The 16,007-nt window shown below is 42.3% G+C and overlaps 1 protein-coding gene across 1 annotated transcript in view; it reads right to left on the reverse strand.

The window, feature by feature from the left end:
* The window catches only part of LOC149286013 (guanine nucleotide-binding protein subunit alpha-14-like), a 43,608-nt gene extending 28,485 nt beyond the window's left edge, over positions 1-15,123 (reverse strand). Inside the window, exon 1 of the mRNA XM_089494529.1 lies at positions 14,967-15,123. Within this exon, the coding sequence (XP_089350655.1) occupies positions 14,967-15,123 (157 nt within the window). The remainder of the gene's footprint in view (positions 1-14,966) is intronic.
* Positions 15,124-16,007: the final 884 nt, after the last annotated feature.

A 16,007-nucleotide genomic window follows, 5' to 3' on the forward strand; every position in this document is an offset into this window, starting at 1 on the left:
TTAAACATAAGTATTGAGTGATTACACAAAGACCCAAATGAGCAACAATACTATAGTCGTGACTACTGAATACATAGAATCATAGAACTGGAAGAGACCACAAGACAAGGGCCATCTAGTCCAAACTCCTGCCATGCAGGAACTCACAATCAAAGCTCTCCCGACAGATGGCCATCCAGACTCTGTTTAAAGACCTCCAAGGAAGGAGACTCCACTACACTCCGAGGGAGTTTGTTCCTGTCAGGAAGTTCCTCCTAATGTTGAGGTGGAATCTCTTTTCCTGGAGCTTGCATCCATTGTTCCATGTTCAAGTCTCTGGAGCAGCAGAAAACAAGCTTTGTTTTCCCATTGTGACATAAGCCAGACCTCACACAAGTGATCCCCCCCAGCTCCCATACACTATGATGCCACTTGAATAAAACTTTATATGGGGCTTCTCTTAAGACATGAATGAAACAAACACCATCTTTAAATATTGATATATTGATGTTCAACTGTTATTTTCCTTGCCTCAAGGAATTTAGGCTTTTTGTAAGTTCTAGACACATTCCTTTTGAATTATGTTCAATAAACATTGTTAACAAAACATTAAAAAGCATTATAAGATTATTAACAAAATCAACGGTTCAAATTCTTTTAGCTGTTAACTGTTAACATAGGCTGCTGCCACAGTGCAGAATTAATGTAATTTGACTTCATTTTAACTGTCATGGCTCCATCCTATGTAATCTTGGGATACTGAAGTTTATTGACAGAAAGGCTAAATATCTCACAAAACTACAAACCCCAGAATCCCATAACATTGAGCCATGGCAGTTAAAGAAGTGTCAAACTGCATTAATTCTGCAGTGCTGATATAGCCTACGTTTTTCGTGATGTACTGACCAGTTATATAATGCCTGGCTTGGAAATGAATGAAACATAAGAGAGTGTTTGTTTTTTATCCTGATCATTTGGAGGAGTCCTAAGTAAATTTGAGAAAGGAAAGGGCATTATGACAGATAAGAGACTGACAGTCTGCTAATGGCAGTCCCACTGTCAATTTCTCCATCTTCTTCTCATAAAGTTTAAACATGCATATACCTATCTATGCATGTTTAGTCATCCCCAAGCCAGCAATCACTTGGAATGGTGGTGGAGGAAAGGCATAACATGGTCATGAACAAGAAGAATAAATATGCCTTCGTTTCTTCCAGCCATACTGCAGTCTGAAACCAGAACCTTTTGCAAATAAAGCACATGCTCAGCCAGTGAATTGTAGTACTTCCCCTTAATTCTGCATTAAGGACAGCTCATGCACGAAGATACGAAACACACACTATCAACTACAATAACCACTACCAGACACTGAGGTTCTTTTCCCAAGTCTTTTAGTATTATTGCTGCTGCTTTTAATCAAAGCACTCACTGGAACATATGGTAAGAAAGAAATCAACAGTTGTTGTGTCACTGTGTGCCTTCAAGCCGTTTCAGATTTATGGTGACTCTAAGATGAACCTATCATGGGGTTTTCTTGGCAAGATTTGTTCAGAAGTGGTTTGCTTCTCCTGAGACTGAAAGCATGTGTCTTGTCCAAGGTCACCTAGTGGGTTTCATGGCCAAGCTGGGAATCAAATACTGGTTTTCAGTCATTGTTTAACACTCATAGGGGTTGTTCCCACTAGGTGAAACCCCGCGTTCTGAATCGAATCCAAGGAGTGGCGTTCCTATTAGGATCCGATTTAAACCTAGAACAGTTCTAGAGCAACCCGCAATCGTCCCCACTACAAATCGAATCGTAGAGCGGTTTAAAATTTTGAATTGATTTTTCGTCATTTAACGCGTGTTAAAAAAACACTAGGGTCCGACCTACGTTTTTCCCTTGATTCGAGTTGGGAACCAGAGCATTTAAATAGGAACGACAACCTTTGAAATCGGGTTAGATGGATGGGAGGAGCCGAGTGCGATGGGGCTGGCCTTGGGGGAGTTGCCCTTTCTGTCCCTATCCGTCATGGCTGTCGCCATTTTTGCTTCCCTCACCCCTTTGTCTGCTGTGGTCTTTCAATAAGAGATAAGGATTATTTTTATTTTTTATTTTAATGGTTTACAGGCGCTTAATCTCTTCAGCGCTTTAAGCGCCTGAAGTCCCGGCTGCTCAAGCGCCTGCATCTGCCGGTGGATTGCAACCTCCCCTCTGTGTGGGGAGAGCCCATTTCTAACGGAGGAGAGGCAGGAAGGGAAGGCTCCTCTCGAAGAGGCATTCCCTGCCCGCTTGGGCTCTGATCTCGCCCAGACAGGGAAGGGAAGGCTCCTCGCGAGGAGGCATCTGATCTCGCCCAGGCAAGGAAGGGCTCTGATCAATGGGAGGGGGGGGATAGAGCCTTTCTCCCTCCCTTTCTCAAATGGAATCTGCCTTCTCCTCCAACCCTGGAAAGAGAATCTTTGGGAAGAGTGCTCCCTCCCTGCTTTTCCAGCAGCCTCCTTCATTGATCTGTGGGCTCTCTGAAGGGATTCTCCCTGGCTGTCTTGGGAGACATGAAGAGGGGATGCTGTCATGCAAAACCTATCCCATAGTTCCTCTGGAAAGAGCTTGGGTTTCCTAAATTCGCTTTCCTAAATTCGCTAAATTCACAAACAGTCAATGAAATGGAAACGATGCCAAAAGATAAATCGCTTCCAAATATTCCGGATTAACGTTACGTCATTCTGACATACTATTGATTGACAGCTCCAAATAAGGTATGGAGGAGAAGAATCGCTTTATTTAAACACCGATTTCATGCCAAGTAGGAACGCTTGCAGGTAAAAACTTCGATTAAATAACCAGATGGGAACGATGAACAAAGCGATTCGGATAGCGGGATAAGAACAGTGTTATTTTGAATCGATTTTATTAAAAACGTTGTATTTTAAATCGTTTCAAATCTTAAGTGGGAACAACCCCATAGAATCATAGAATTGGAAGAAGCCACAAGGGCCATCCAGTCCAACCCCCTGCCATGCAGGAACTCTCAGTCAAAGCATACCCAACAGATCAAGCCTCTGTCTAAAGACTTCCAGGGAGGGAGACTCCACTACATTCCAAGGGAGTTTGTTCCACCGTCGAACAGCCCTTACTGTCAGGAAGTTCCTCCTAATGTTGAGGTGGAATCTCTTTTCCTGCAGCTTTCATCCATTGCTCTGGGTCCTAGTCTCTGGAGCAGCAGAAAACAAGCTTTCTCCCTCCTCAATATGACATCCCTTCAAATATTTAAACAGGGCTATCATATCCCCTCTTAACCTTCTCTTCTCCAGACTAAACATCCACAGCTCCCTAAGTCTTTCCTCATAGGACATGGTTTCCAGACCCTTCACCATTTTAGTCGCCCTCCTTTGGACACGCTCCAGTTTCTCAATGTCCTTTCTGAATTGTGGTGCCCAGAACTGGACACAATATTCTAGGTGGGGCCTGACCAAAGCAGAATACAGTGGCACTATTACTTCTCTTGATCTAGACACTATATTTTTATTGATGCAGCCTAAAATTGCATTGGCCTTTTTAGCTGCCGCATCACACTGTTGACTCATGTTCAACTTGTGGTCTACTTGGACTCCTAGATCTCTTTCACATGTAGGCCCCATTCTCACTAGCCCATTTGCTCTGGATAAAACTGAGCAGATCCGGTTGCCCTCATACCGAATCTCCCCGGGTAGAAGTTCTGACTACCCTTTACCTTGACCGATGCAATTTGCCCTGCTAAAGTTCATACTCACCAAAGTACTGGGTCGAGATGGAGCCTCTTCTGTCAATCAAATGATGTTAATGGGGATGTCTAATGCTGCCATTAATAGCGCAAGTGCTTCATCCGGCGCTTAAGAATTTTTTAAAATTATTTTTTACCATTTGACAGCTTATGCGCATGCTACAACATGGGGCTCTTTAAACAGGAGAGGGAACCCCCAATTCATATATGGATATTTGGCTTCCATATATGGACTGGGGTTCCCCCTCCCTCTATTTAAATGCTCAATATGAATGGGGCTCTTTAAACGAAGGGAGAGGGAACTAAGTAGGATATGTACACATAACTTATTCAGAGTAAACTAGGATTTTTCTGAAATCTTGTCTTACCATTCTGTACAAATGTGGCCTTCTCTCAGTCTCTTGTGTTCATTAAGGGCAGACAATTTGACTTCTAAATAACATTTTTGCAAAACAGCTAACAGGATAGCCTATTTTTGTTTATGGAAATCAAAATATTTCCCTTTGCCACCAAGGACAACCATGTAGTAGCAAAAGATTTGAAAGACAAAATCATGTCATCATTAATCCAAGCGCCAATAATATTTGACAAGGACTTCCTATCTTGGTTAGTAATAAATGCTTTCCAGCAACAGGATATGACAATGAAACATTTGTTTACTTAAATAAGTGACTACAAGCAGAATGTTTACAACCTCCATACAAAAGCTTTCTTGTCTAATTCCTATGGAAATCATGGAAGAGCAAATTCTTATTTGAGTACTAGAAGGTAACACCAATGCAATCTAAATAAATCATTTCCCCTGTCAGGCAATGAAGAAGATGCTCTCAATCACAAATCACAAAACATGAAAACTGAGTAATACAAAATAAAATAGTCATGACAATCACAAACTAAAAACAACTGTTAAATTTATCCATGCCATGCCTGCAAAAGAAGATTATTTCCCCCCCAGATCAACTGCATTCTCCTTTATTTCTCTCCTTTTATGTTCATACCAGAACAACGGCTAAGATAGCAGTGAGATAAAATAACCCAGGATAAAAGGTAAATCACTGTATTTCAACTCTGGTTCACAAAAGTTCTCTCCTATAGGGAAAGAGGCAAGCTTAAAAATTAGCCATATTTTCCCCCATACTAAAACTGATTAATATTTCTGTAGACAGTATTTTAATTAATGCCCCCTCTTACGTTTGCCAAAGAGGAGGCCACTGTCCTAACTCTATAATAGTGTCAGAGTTTTGCTTGTACAGCTGGATGTATCAAGGACATAAAAAGCTGTGTTGATTCAGATGAAAGATCTATCTAACTGTGCAGTCTGTTCAGAGAGTACCCAACCAGATACACACAAGCAAGACATGAATACAACACTCTCCCACAAATACTCCCCAGCAACTGATAGACAGAGACATACTGGCTCTGGTACTGGAGGGAAAATACATTCATCTTGAATAGCGGCCACTAGTAAAGTCATGCTCCACAAGTGTATCTAATCCCACTGTATAGCTATCCAACTACTTTTTGTCATAATGAATTCCACAGCTTAACTATGTGGCATATGAGGGACTTCATTTCATCTGTCCTGGACCTCATATCGTTCAACATTAGTCGACAACCCAGCATTGCAGTGCTGATAAGATGCCTTCCTACCTACACTCCACGTCATGCATAATTTTATACCTCTATTTTGTCTGCTTTTTCTCAATTTTTCTCTAAACTCAGAGGCCCCACAGTTGTACATCATGGATGGCATCTTGTTTAACATTTACAAGATCCGTAAACCAGATTTACAATCTCATAACTTTCAAGACTCATATTTACACTCATCAATTGCCAAATGTGACCCCAAAAACCTACCTCTTAAGCCAAGCAATGCCCCAACTGAAGGGTTTCCATGGTGCTGCAGACTAGGGTACTGGAAAATGACAACTGAACTGTTATCCCAGCTGCAGGCTGCTTTGAGACAACAGATGAGGCAGGATCTCAAGGGGTCTCTCCAACTGCCTGTCTCAACACATCCTGTGACCAGAAAAGCAATGCAGTTAAAGTACAACCCCCATATCCATGGGGGATACTTTCCAAGACTTACTGTGGCAACACAAAACCACACATAATAGCAAATCCTACTAAGATGAATGACTTCCGCAGGACACTGACCATAGAATCACACTGAATGACCTATAGATTCCCAGAGAGAACACCTCTCTAGGCATTTCTAGGTCTCCCAGCATGACTCTATGGCCATCTTCTGTTAGAAGTATACCACAGAATCATGTTGGAAGACCTAGAAAACGCTTAGAGATAACATATTTTCAGACATGAGTAAGTGAAATCATGAGTACCAGTCCTGCAGATATGAGGTCATAGTGTATTTCCAAGCACCCCAGTCTGCAGTACCTTGGAAGCCCTTGATATGGAGTATGGCTTGACTTAAGAGATAGGGTTTTTCATGGGTAGCATCAGCTGGTAAACAGGAAGAATATATTTGAGGAGACTCAGGGCCCGAACAGACAGGCCGAGATAAAGCTGCTTCAGTTCACTTTGGAGGTATGCTGTTTAAATGATGCAAGTGTCCTAAGAGGCCAGAAGCTGCACCAAAGCTGCACTCTAGTCCTTAGGATTGGTGCGTGGCTTGGCATGGCTTCTGACCTTTTAGGACTCATGCAGCATTTAAACAGCATACATCCAAAGTGACCCAAAGCAGCTTTATTTTGGCCTATCTCAGGGACGTAGCCGGGGGGGGGGGGTTTCTTGGGGTCCAGACCCCCCCTTCCATTAGAAAAATGAATGGTGTGTGCTGCTGCGCCGCTACACCCACGCCCCATTATAATGGTGGTACTTAGTCTGGACCCCCCCTCCTTCCTAAAATCCTAGCTACGTCCCTGCCTGTCTGTTCAGGCTCTCAACCTGTAGTAGGAAATTGATACATTATTTTACTAGAGCACCACATCTACACATCAAGCCTCTTCAAATCACTGATATTTATACAGTACAGTAAATGACAGGTGCTCTTTTTTGGCAGGGTAGAGAATATCTTTATTTCTGTTTGTCTATGTCTGTCCATTTTATAATATTGATATCTCCTAAAAACTAGATTTAATATTTCCCAGAAGAGCAGTAAAATGTGCAGGTCTGAGGTGGATGAAAAGCAGGAGCAAATAGCTGTACTGCTAGTTTTATTTAGGTTTTGAGAGCTGAATAGGCGTTAACCTCTCAATACTGGTTTTATCTTTGTTTTACTGCATATAGGAAGGCAGCTACAATGTAGTGTTTTGTATGTTAACTTTTTAACTTTTACATAGACTCTCCAGGAAACTCTGGTTATTGTTCTGTTTAAAAGCATGATCACTGAAAAAATAAATAGGTGTGTGTCTGGGTGATGAACCTGGATAACATCTTAGGTGAGCCATGGATGGGTTGGTTGCCAAATTGATTGCATCTAAGCATCAGAAGGTTGCCTTCTGTGAAACTGGTATTTTGTTGTGCTATATGTAGCATTAGTGGCTCAGTCACAGTCTCTACCTCATCCTCAGCTTTAGGACAAGTTACTTGGTTTTTTGCTAGTATCCACATCCACAATGGAACTGTACCCAGCATTCCAAATAAGGCTACAAGGCCTGAGAGTATTAGGAACTTTGGTCTATATTAAGTGGCAGAGGTTGCCCACCATTCCAAACAGTGGCATTTCCAGGCATATCTGTATTTGCCAGGGGTTAAACCTAATACCTCTTGCTAGCAAAACATATATTGTACTACAAAATAAGGGCCCTTACCAGCCTGCTACAGACTAGGTACATACCAAGATGTATTACCGAGGAAAGCAGAAACCCAAATGCTTATGTATATACAATTAAACTTCCTATTCGCACTCTCCTCTCTCACACACATAGAAACCAAACAAATGAAATGAGGTGGCCTGGTGCATCCTTACAATGTCTAAATGTCATGCACTCATTGCTTGTCCACTGCTGTTGCTGCTGTGAGCCTTCAAGTTGTTTCCAACTTATGGCAACCCTAATTCCATCTGCCATTAATAGCAGAACTGTGCTGAAACAGCGTAATATCTGAAGAAGGAACTCATGGAAGATCATACCATTCTCTATTTTACACTAAGGTGATGATAAATGAGCATGAATTAAACACCTGGAGGAGGAGTAAGAGGATAAGCAGAAGCGGTGGCAGCATGAGGAACCCAAGGACTTTACCACACCATTTTTTTTCTTGCAATGATCGCATTAGTGAAGCAAACAGGAACATACTGGTTTGAAAATGTTCAGTATCACACTTCTTTTCAATCTGTTCAATCTTCCTTTCAATCTGTTCTTCTTTGGCAATCCATGATACCTTGCACACTGGCTCTATAACCCTGCCTTCCATGTCTTTCAGCACAAACGCGCCTTTGCCGAGCTTGTTTTTACTCCATTCCTTTCAGAAGGATATTTTTATTTTTGCTGAAATTACACAACAGCAAAAATTAAAATAAAAAATGTAGAAGACAGTAAAAACAACCTCAGTCTAGTTGCAAATAGCAAGGGGAAGAGGAGGCAAATCACGTCTCCTCATGCCACATGACTGCCGTCAATCATTACTGCTGTGGAAGGGACCTATTGCACCAGGAGGACTAATGGAATAGCCAAAATATTAGTAGCCTATTGACAGGTTTTCCCCATCAATGAAAAGGTGCATTAAAGAAATAAAGGAAATGCGAATCACCAAGAGAATAGACACAATCTCATGTGGTAAGTACTGGCCAAGTTTTAATTCTGATCTTGTGATAAAGTCCCAAGTGAAGGAGGAGGAAAAGCAAAAGATTCAAGAGGCGCAACTGTGTGGCAAACAAGGCAACATGAATCCTGTATGTAAACAAAAAAGAAGCACGCTTCATATCCACATCCTTTGGAAAACAGATTGTAGACTACTTACCATCTGTTATACAGTTCTCTGCAAACAAAGCAGATGGGGTTTTGATGAACATTGACTTTAAGGAAATAAAAGTAATTTGGCATAGGAGTCCTGATCCAGTTACAGTAAGTCATGCTCAAGGAGTGGGACTTGAGGGAGTCATCCCCACCTTTTCTCTGTTCATCTCAAAGTCGACAGAAGCCAAAATGTTTATTTACAGTAATGAAAAAATACAACTTATTTCTGTTTGATTTCTTACAGAAAGTCCCTACAGTGCAACAACAGACGTAATGTTCTGTATGTGAATAAATAAAGAATAAATAGGAAACTATACATCTTCAAGCACCCAGAGAGCCATGTGTATCAGAGCATGTTTACTCACGCTCAGCTCTGTTTAACCTCAACAAAACTCACTGGGATTTTTCATAAGGCGTACTCTGGATTTCTGCATATGAACACTAAACATGGGTTTTAAAGGGTTTTCCCCCCAGTATGACTCAGAATGTATACAAATGTCTTCAATTCATTACTGTCCTGTAGGGAAAAAAATCACTACCCTATCATTTTCACAGACTGTATATTTTGTGGTTCCACATTAAAGAACAAGGAACAACTGAAAGTGCAATGTGAAGTATGGGGGTGACTTGGTCTTGAATGGGCAATTGAGAGCCATTAGCTTTATAAAAGACCTGGTCTTAATAGCGACAATGGCTAGAATCCTATTGGCACAGTACATCAACGTGGCTAAGCCAGACAAGAGGGAAAAGGCTACAAGCACACTGTCTAGGAAGGCACTGGAGAATCAGACTGCTTGTATATGGTAAACAAGACATTTTGTAGGCCTTCCCTTTCTATCACTGTGCAATCACAGAAGTGTTACCATGTACAATGAGATTCTGGCTTATACATATTAGAACATGCTTGTTGTCTTTGAGATAAAATGTTTTTACCGGTTGCTGTGGGGGGGAAAAACCCCAAAGAAGTCTTGAACTGATCTGGTGGTCTTATTCTGTTTATGGAGGGCAGGGGTTATATGTCCCTTCCCTCTCTTTTCTCATGTGACCTCAGGTCTCACTGGCCAAAGTCCAACATGCTAAATAACCACTGCACCTCCCTTTGCCAGCTGACTCACTATTCTATGACTGTCAGCTGATTGTCATTAAAATGTGCATCACACTATGAATTGCTGCTCTTTGGCTTGTATGTATATTCATACATATGTGTGGATCAGCATAGCTGCCTGGACTTTTGGACTCTTCAGGACAGGCACGGCTATGACAATGTTTATAACGAGTACTCACGTTTCAAAATTTACCACTACACAACTGAGCACATGGAAATGAGCTGAAGATATTAAAATATATAGCTGGGATATGGGATGAGGAGAGGTAGCTTAAAGTTCTGGCCAGGAAGAATTACACACCGGCTCCCCTTTTCCTTACCTGAAAACCCATCTCTCTCCTTTCTCCCTTCCCTGTCCCCAACAAAACCATGAAGTAGCTAGTGAAGATTAGGGGCAGCCAAGAAACAACTGGCTATGTCTGTATAGCCAGATACACAATGATGAAGGCATCCAACAGAACCTCCAGAGGACCCCTGAGAAACCTCGGAGGAAGCCTTCATCCCTGTGCACCTGGCTACTGGGACATAGCCAATCACTTCTCTGCTCCCCACTGCCCATTAAATGGCCTTGAGGTACATAGGACAGGTGGGCTTTGATGAGGCTGGGGGTCACTGTGCAAAGGAAGTGGTGCAGAATTCCTTTCTCCATGAATACAACAAACATACACACAGAAACAGAAGACGGCAGCCATCATTTTATCTTGGGAGGCCAAAACAGCTTTCTCACCACATTTAAAGCTCAAAGTAAACCAAACATTACTCTGTAGGTTTAACTGAACTTACAGAATTGGCAACTTATGATGATAGTCAATTATATGGAAGAATAACCGGTTAGTACTGCAAGGTAACATCACTCACTGTCTTCTCAAAGAATGCCTTCCAAGTATAGCTTTTATACACCACAGAGGTCTACATGTTTGGTTCAGGAGTAAAGACTGGTCTGTAAAATCATTATACACACTTTTGCAAGTTTGTATAACACGAGTGGACTATCTGACTTTTTATTGCAAGCATGAATTCCTAATGACAGTTCTGTATGTTAATAACAAAATCTCAGTACATGATTTCACCATGCTCCCCCTCCCACCTTTTAATAAGTATGCTTCCAAACATAGCTTTCAGTGTGTAATTATATTGCCTTATTCATTGGTTTTTACAGTCCATGATGTCCACAGTCTTCAAATTGCAACCTACTGTCTCAGTTTCTTTCATCTGTTTCTCTTACCTCCTTCCCTTCAACGAATTGTTAGAAGGAAGAGGAGGAAGACAGCTACTTCACATTGCTTTCTAAATTACCTTAGTAGATAACAACACCCTGTAAATGTTTAGGCCATCTTTCAAGTCTATGATTCTATGAATCCACTGGTTTGTGTTCTAGTCTCTGCAGCAGCAGAAAACAAGCTTGCTCCATCTTCTTTATGGCATCCCTTTTCTCTCAAAAGCTGAGGAAGCTTCTCTTCTTCAACCATGCTACTAATGGTCTGAATCCTGTTGGTTAATCCCAATTGTAGACCCACTGAATCAGTGGTTGAATAGCAAGTCAGCTTTTATATAAATCCCATTGATTCAATGGGTCTACTCTAGTTGGGGCTCACAATAGGTTTTAGGCCATTATAAATTGTTGAGTAGGAAAACTGACAATGAGGTTTGTTGTTCTTGTTGTTGCTGTTGTTGTGTTCCTTCAAGTCATCTCCGTCTTATGCCATCCCTCAGCTCAAACACTAACTTTTTTCAGAGCTTTTGGGCCTGTTATTTTTCTGGACTACAACTTTTACAATGGCTGGAACTATCTAGGAATTATGACTTCTTTTCTTAAGCTCTTGCAAAGAAAAAAAAACAACAATTGTCAGTAGTTTGTATACTACAACTTTTCTGATTCCTTCACTGAAGATAATTTTTGCCCCTTCTGGACAGCTGCCATTTAGTTGTGCTAAGACTCTGATGAAGAGTCTGACAACTTCATCTGAACTCCATTAAAGTTTAAGCCATAATAAAAGTGTGCGTCTATTTGTTGTTTCTGCTGCAATAAATTAATGTGGCTATAACCTACAATTTACTTGAAAATTTTGACTGAATTTTGCTTCCGAATCCTTACAGACCTGTACATGTTAAATGTTATAGTTTTCTGTGGATTTTTGGGGCTATTCCTGATGTTTTGCTAGCATCTGTGGCTGGCATCTTCACAGAACGCTGGCATGGAAGTGAGTGCAGTATATGTTCTGTGTTACCCTTGGGTGAGAAGAAGTGATTTACATGTTATTTTGTGTGTTGGCCTGTTGTTAAACAGCAAGACCTCAGGATGTCTGTAGTTATTAATGTGCAATTATTTCTTTAACTTTAAACAGGAGCTGCAGAGAAAATGATGAGCACCCTGTTATGTGTGATCCTATCATCCTCCTGACTATTTGCCCCAAATGTCTATTAAAGCCATCTCCCGGTTGAAACAGTGTCTTGGGCCAGATGAAGAGCTTGAGGAAGTTCATTTTTGGAGTACACTTCTCAGATTCCACTAGCCAGCCTGACCACTGGGAGTTCTGGACATTGTAGTGCAAAAAACTCATTTTCCCAAACTTTGGGAAGGGAAATATTTTCATTGGGAAGAGAACATGGTGAGGGTAAAGGATGGAGGCATAAAACTGCTCTTCGCCTTCAGCAAGATAACACTCTTAATCCCCTAGAGAGCTTTTATTTAAAATGTGAAAATGAAGGACAAGATTATACAAGGCCATACATTTTGCTTTCTCATAGAACTGGCTTCCCATCCTGCTGTGGTTGCAAAGTGGGTTCCTCTCAACTGATGTGGCATGGTACCTCACATAAATTTTGTGGCTTGGCATAGTACAGATGCTGTGGGATTAATGGTGATTATTACTATTACAGGCTGAGACTCACTTATCTAAAGTGCTTGGGAGGACTAGAAGTGGTTTGGATTTTGGATTTTTTAAAGATTTTCCAACAGTTGCATATACATAATGAGATATCTCAGATACAGAAAAACCCAAATCTAAAGATGAAATTAATTCATGTTTTGCATACACCTCATATAAATAGACTTAAGGTATACGTAATATTTTCAGTAATTTTGTCCATGAAACAAAGTTTGTGTACAATGAGCCATCAGAAAGCAAAAGAGTCACTATCTCAGCCACCCAGGAGGACAATTTCGGATTTTGGAGTACTCTGGATTTTGGAATTCTGGATAATTCCAGAAGTACACCTGTAATTATTACTACACTTTTATCCCAGTCGTCTTTCAAGGTGGCACATATGTTTTCTCTTTCCCCTTCCTCTTTTTGTCCTCAGAGCATTACTGCAAGACAGATTAGGCTGAGGAACAGTGACTGGCCCGAGGCCACCCATTGAGTTCCATGTGGAGATTTGGGTCCAGCTGCAATCTGGACCTCTCCTCAGTGGTCTGGGGAGGTCGGAGCATCTCATGGGAACCCCCCAAGACAGGAAGGAACAACACAGTTGTAGCTCCAACACCACTCGATCTTAGTAGCGCCACTATAAAAGGCGGAAGAGCATTGTAGAAATTATATGCCTAAACCATGTCTGCACACCCAAGATCTGACCACACTCCCTTAAGGGACATTTTTGGCTCACTCTGAAGACCAGGGTTTGATCCCAAGCTCAGCCATGAAACCCACTGGGTGATCTTGCCACATCTTCTCAGCCTCAGGGGAAGGCAACACCAAACCTCCTCTGAACAAATCTTGCCAAAAAAAAAACAATGATAGGTTCGCCTTAGGGCTGTGCTAAGTTGGAAACAACTTGAAGGCACAGAACCACAGCACTACACACTTAGATACAGAGAAAAGAGTGAAGATCAGGAGATGGAACAGCAACAATCTAAGATATGCAGATGACACCATAATACTAGCAGAAAACATCAAATACTTGAAATATTTACTAAGGAAAGTGACAAGGTAGGCTTGCTGTTGAACATTAGGAAAACAAAACTAATCACCATGGCGGAGATACAGGCATTCAATATAGATGAAGATGAGATCGAAATAGTTAAAGATTTCCCATACCTTGGATCAATCCTTGATGAGAATGGGAATTGCAGCCAAGAAATAAAAAGATTAGGATTGGGATGGGCAGCCATGAAAGGCAGGACCTTAAAGTGCAAAGATATCAGGCAGAGTAACAAAGTGAGGACAGTCCAAGCCATCGTATTTCCCATCACCATGTACAGATGTGGGAGCTGGGTAGGGAAGACAGCTGATAGACAGAAAATCAGCACATTTGAGATGTGATGCCGGAGGAGAGTGTTCAGGATACCATGAATGGCCAAAAAGTCAAACAAATGGGTCCTAGAACAGATCAAACCCAAACTCTCCCTGGAAGCCAAGATGAGTAAATTGAGACTGTCATACTTTGGCCTCTTTATGAGGAGGCATGAATCACTGGAAAAGACAATAATGCTAGGAAAGGTAGAAGGCAATAGAAAACGAGGACGATCACGTGTGAGATGGCAAGACTTGGTCATGGGCCTGAGTTTGGAGGACCTGATCAGGACCGTGGATCTTCAGATCTTCTCTGAAGATGCCAGCCACAGATGCTGGTGAAATGTCAGGAATAAACTCTTCTAGAACATGGCCACATAGCCAGAAAAACCCACAAAACACTATGGATGCCAGCCATGAAAGCCTTCAGCTTCAAATAATAAATAATAATAATAATAATAATTCAAAGATGTGTTAATCTGGAAATCAGTTGGCAAAGGGATCTTGCAGCCCCATTGAGACTGACTGAAAGCAAGAAGCTTTCCTAGGCTCAAGTAAACTCAGGTCTAGCTGCCAGCTTCTTCCTTTCAGATAGCCTCACAACAAATGTGCCACAAGATCCCTAAGTTTCTGAATGATGCCCTGAGTCTGTTTAGCCCTAACTCAGGGGTGCCCAGACTGTGCCCTTTCAGAGAGTTTGGACTCCTGCTCCCAGAAGCCTCAGCCATGTTGGCCAATAGCCTGGCATCCTGAGAGTAGACGTCCAAAATCCCTTAAAGAGGAGCACAGTTTGGGGACCACTGCCCTCAATGGATGCAGGAATGGACCACAAACCCAGAGTCAGTGAGGGAGGAGGGCAGCTCTGCAGCATCCCTTCGGAGCAGAAGGCACCCCCCCCCTGAAAAGTGTGCAAAAGCCCTCTGCACATGCTCAGAGGCAAGGTCTCCCCCCCCCAAAAAAAAGGGGGTGTAGGAGGGAAAGGACTCACCCAGGAGCAGGAGCTTGAGCTCCTTGCGCGCCTCCCTCTTGTCCTGCCGCAGCCTCCGCTCTATTGCCCGGCTGAGGCTCCGGCTGGCTCTCTCCTCGGCCGAGAAGCTGCAGCAGCAGCAGCAGCTGAGCCACCACCGGCCCCACCGCGCCCCCATGCTCCAAGGGCAGGCAGGCAGCGAGGCGGGCAAGGCACCTGGCCTCACCTGAGGCAGCAGAAGGAAGGCTGGGATGATGAACTAGGCTCAGGGCCAACTCCTCCCAGCCCCGCCCCACAGAGAGAGAGGCCGAGCCAGAGCTTCAGGGATGCTCTTCTTATTATTATTATTCTTCAAAGCCATTAGGCTGCAGGATCAGTCTGTAGAGAGACCTTGTAGCCCAGGGATCCCTCTTTGAGGGAGTTTGGACTTCAGATCCCAGAATCCCAGACTATTGGCCAACATGGCTGAGGATTCTGGGAGCTCAAGTCCAAAATCCCTTCAAGGGCACAGTTTGGGGACCCCATCTAGCCCCTTTGAGCCAGGAAGGAGTTGGCAGCAGGAGCTTTCCTAGGCTTCAGTCTATTTCCTCAGATGCATATCAGCCTATACATTATATGCACCTGAGGAAGTAGACTCAAGTCTAGGAAAGCTCTTGCTGCCTTCTTTCTTTCAGTTGCTCTCAAAGGGGTCACTAGAGCCCTCTACATATTATTATTATTATTATTATTATTATTAGATACTATTATTATTATTATTAATTATTATTATTATTATGAAAAGAGACAATACTATAATGTTGAGCATATCTCAGGAGAAAGTTCCTGCTGCCAACTTTTCTTTTTCTCTCTCTCAAAGGAGCTACAAAACCTCTTTGCATACTGATTCCACAGACCTAGGTCCAAAACACACTGCAGAAATAATCCAGTTTGAGACCTCTTTGACTGTCCTGGCTCAATGCTAAGGACTCCTGGGAATTGTAGTTTGTTGTGGCCCCAGAGCTCCCTGACAGAGAAGGCTAAATGTCTGACAAAAAACTACAGTCCCCCAAATTCCCTAGCATT

Source organism: Sceloporus occidentalis, unplaced genomic scaffold, assembly GCF_023333645.1.
Source record: "Sceloporus occidentalis isolate IW3139 unplaced genomic scaffold, rSceOcc1.0.p SCAF_73, whole genome shotgun sequence".
Taxonomy (NCBI): domain Eukaryota; kingdom Metazoa; phylum Chordata; class Lepidosauria; order Squamata; family Phrynosomatidae; genus Sceloporus; species Sceloporus occidentalis.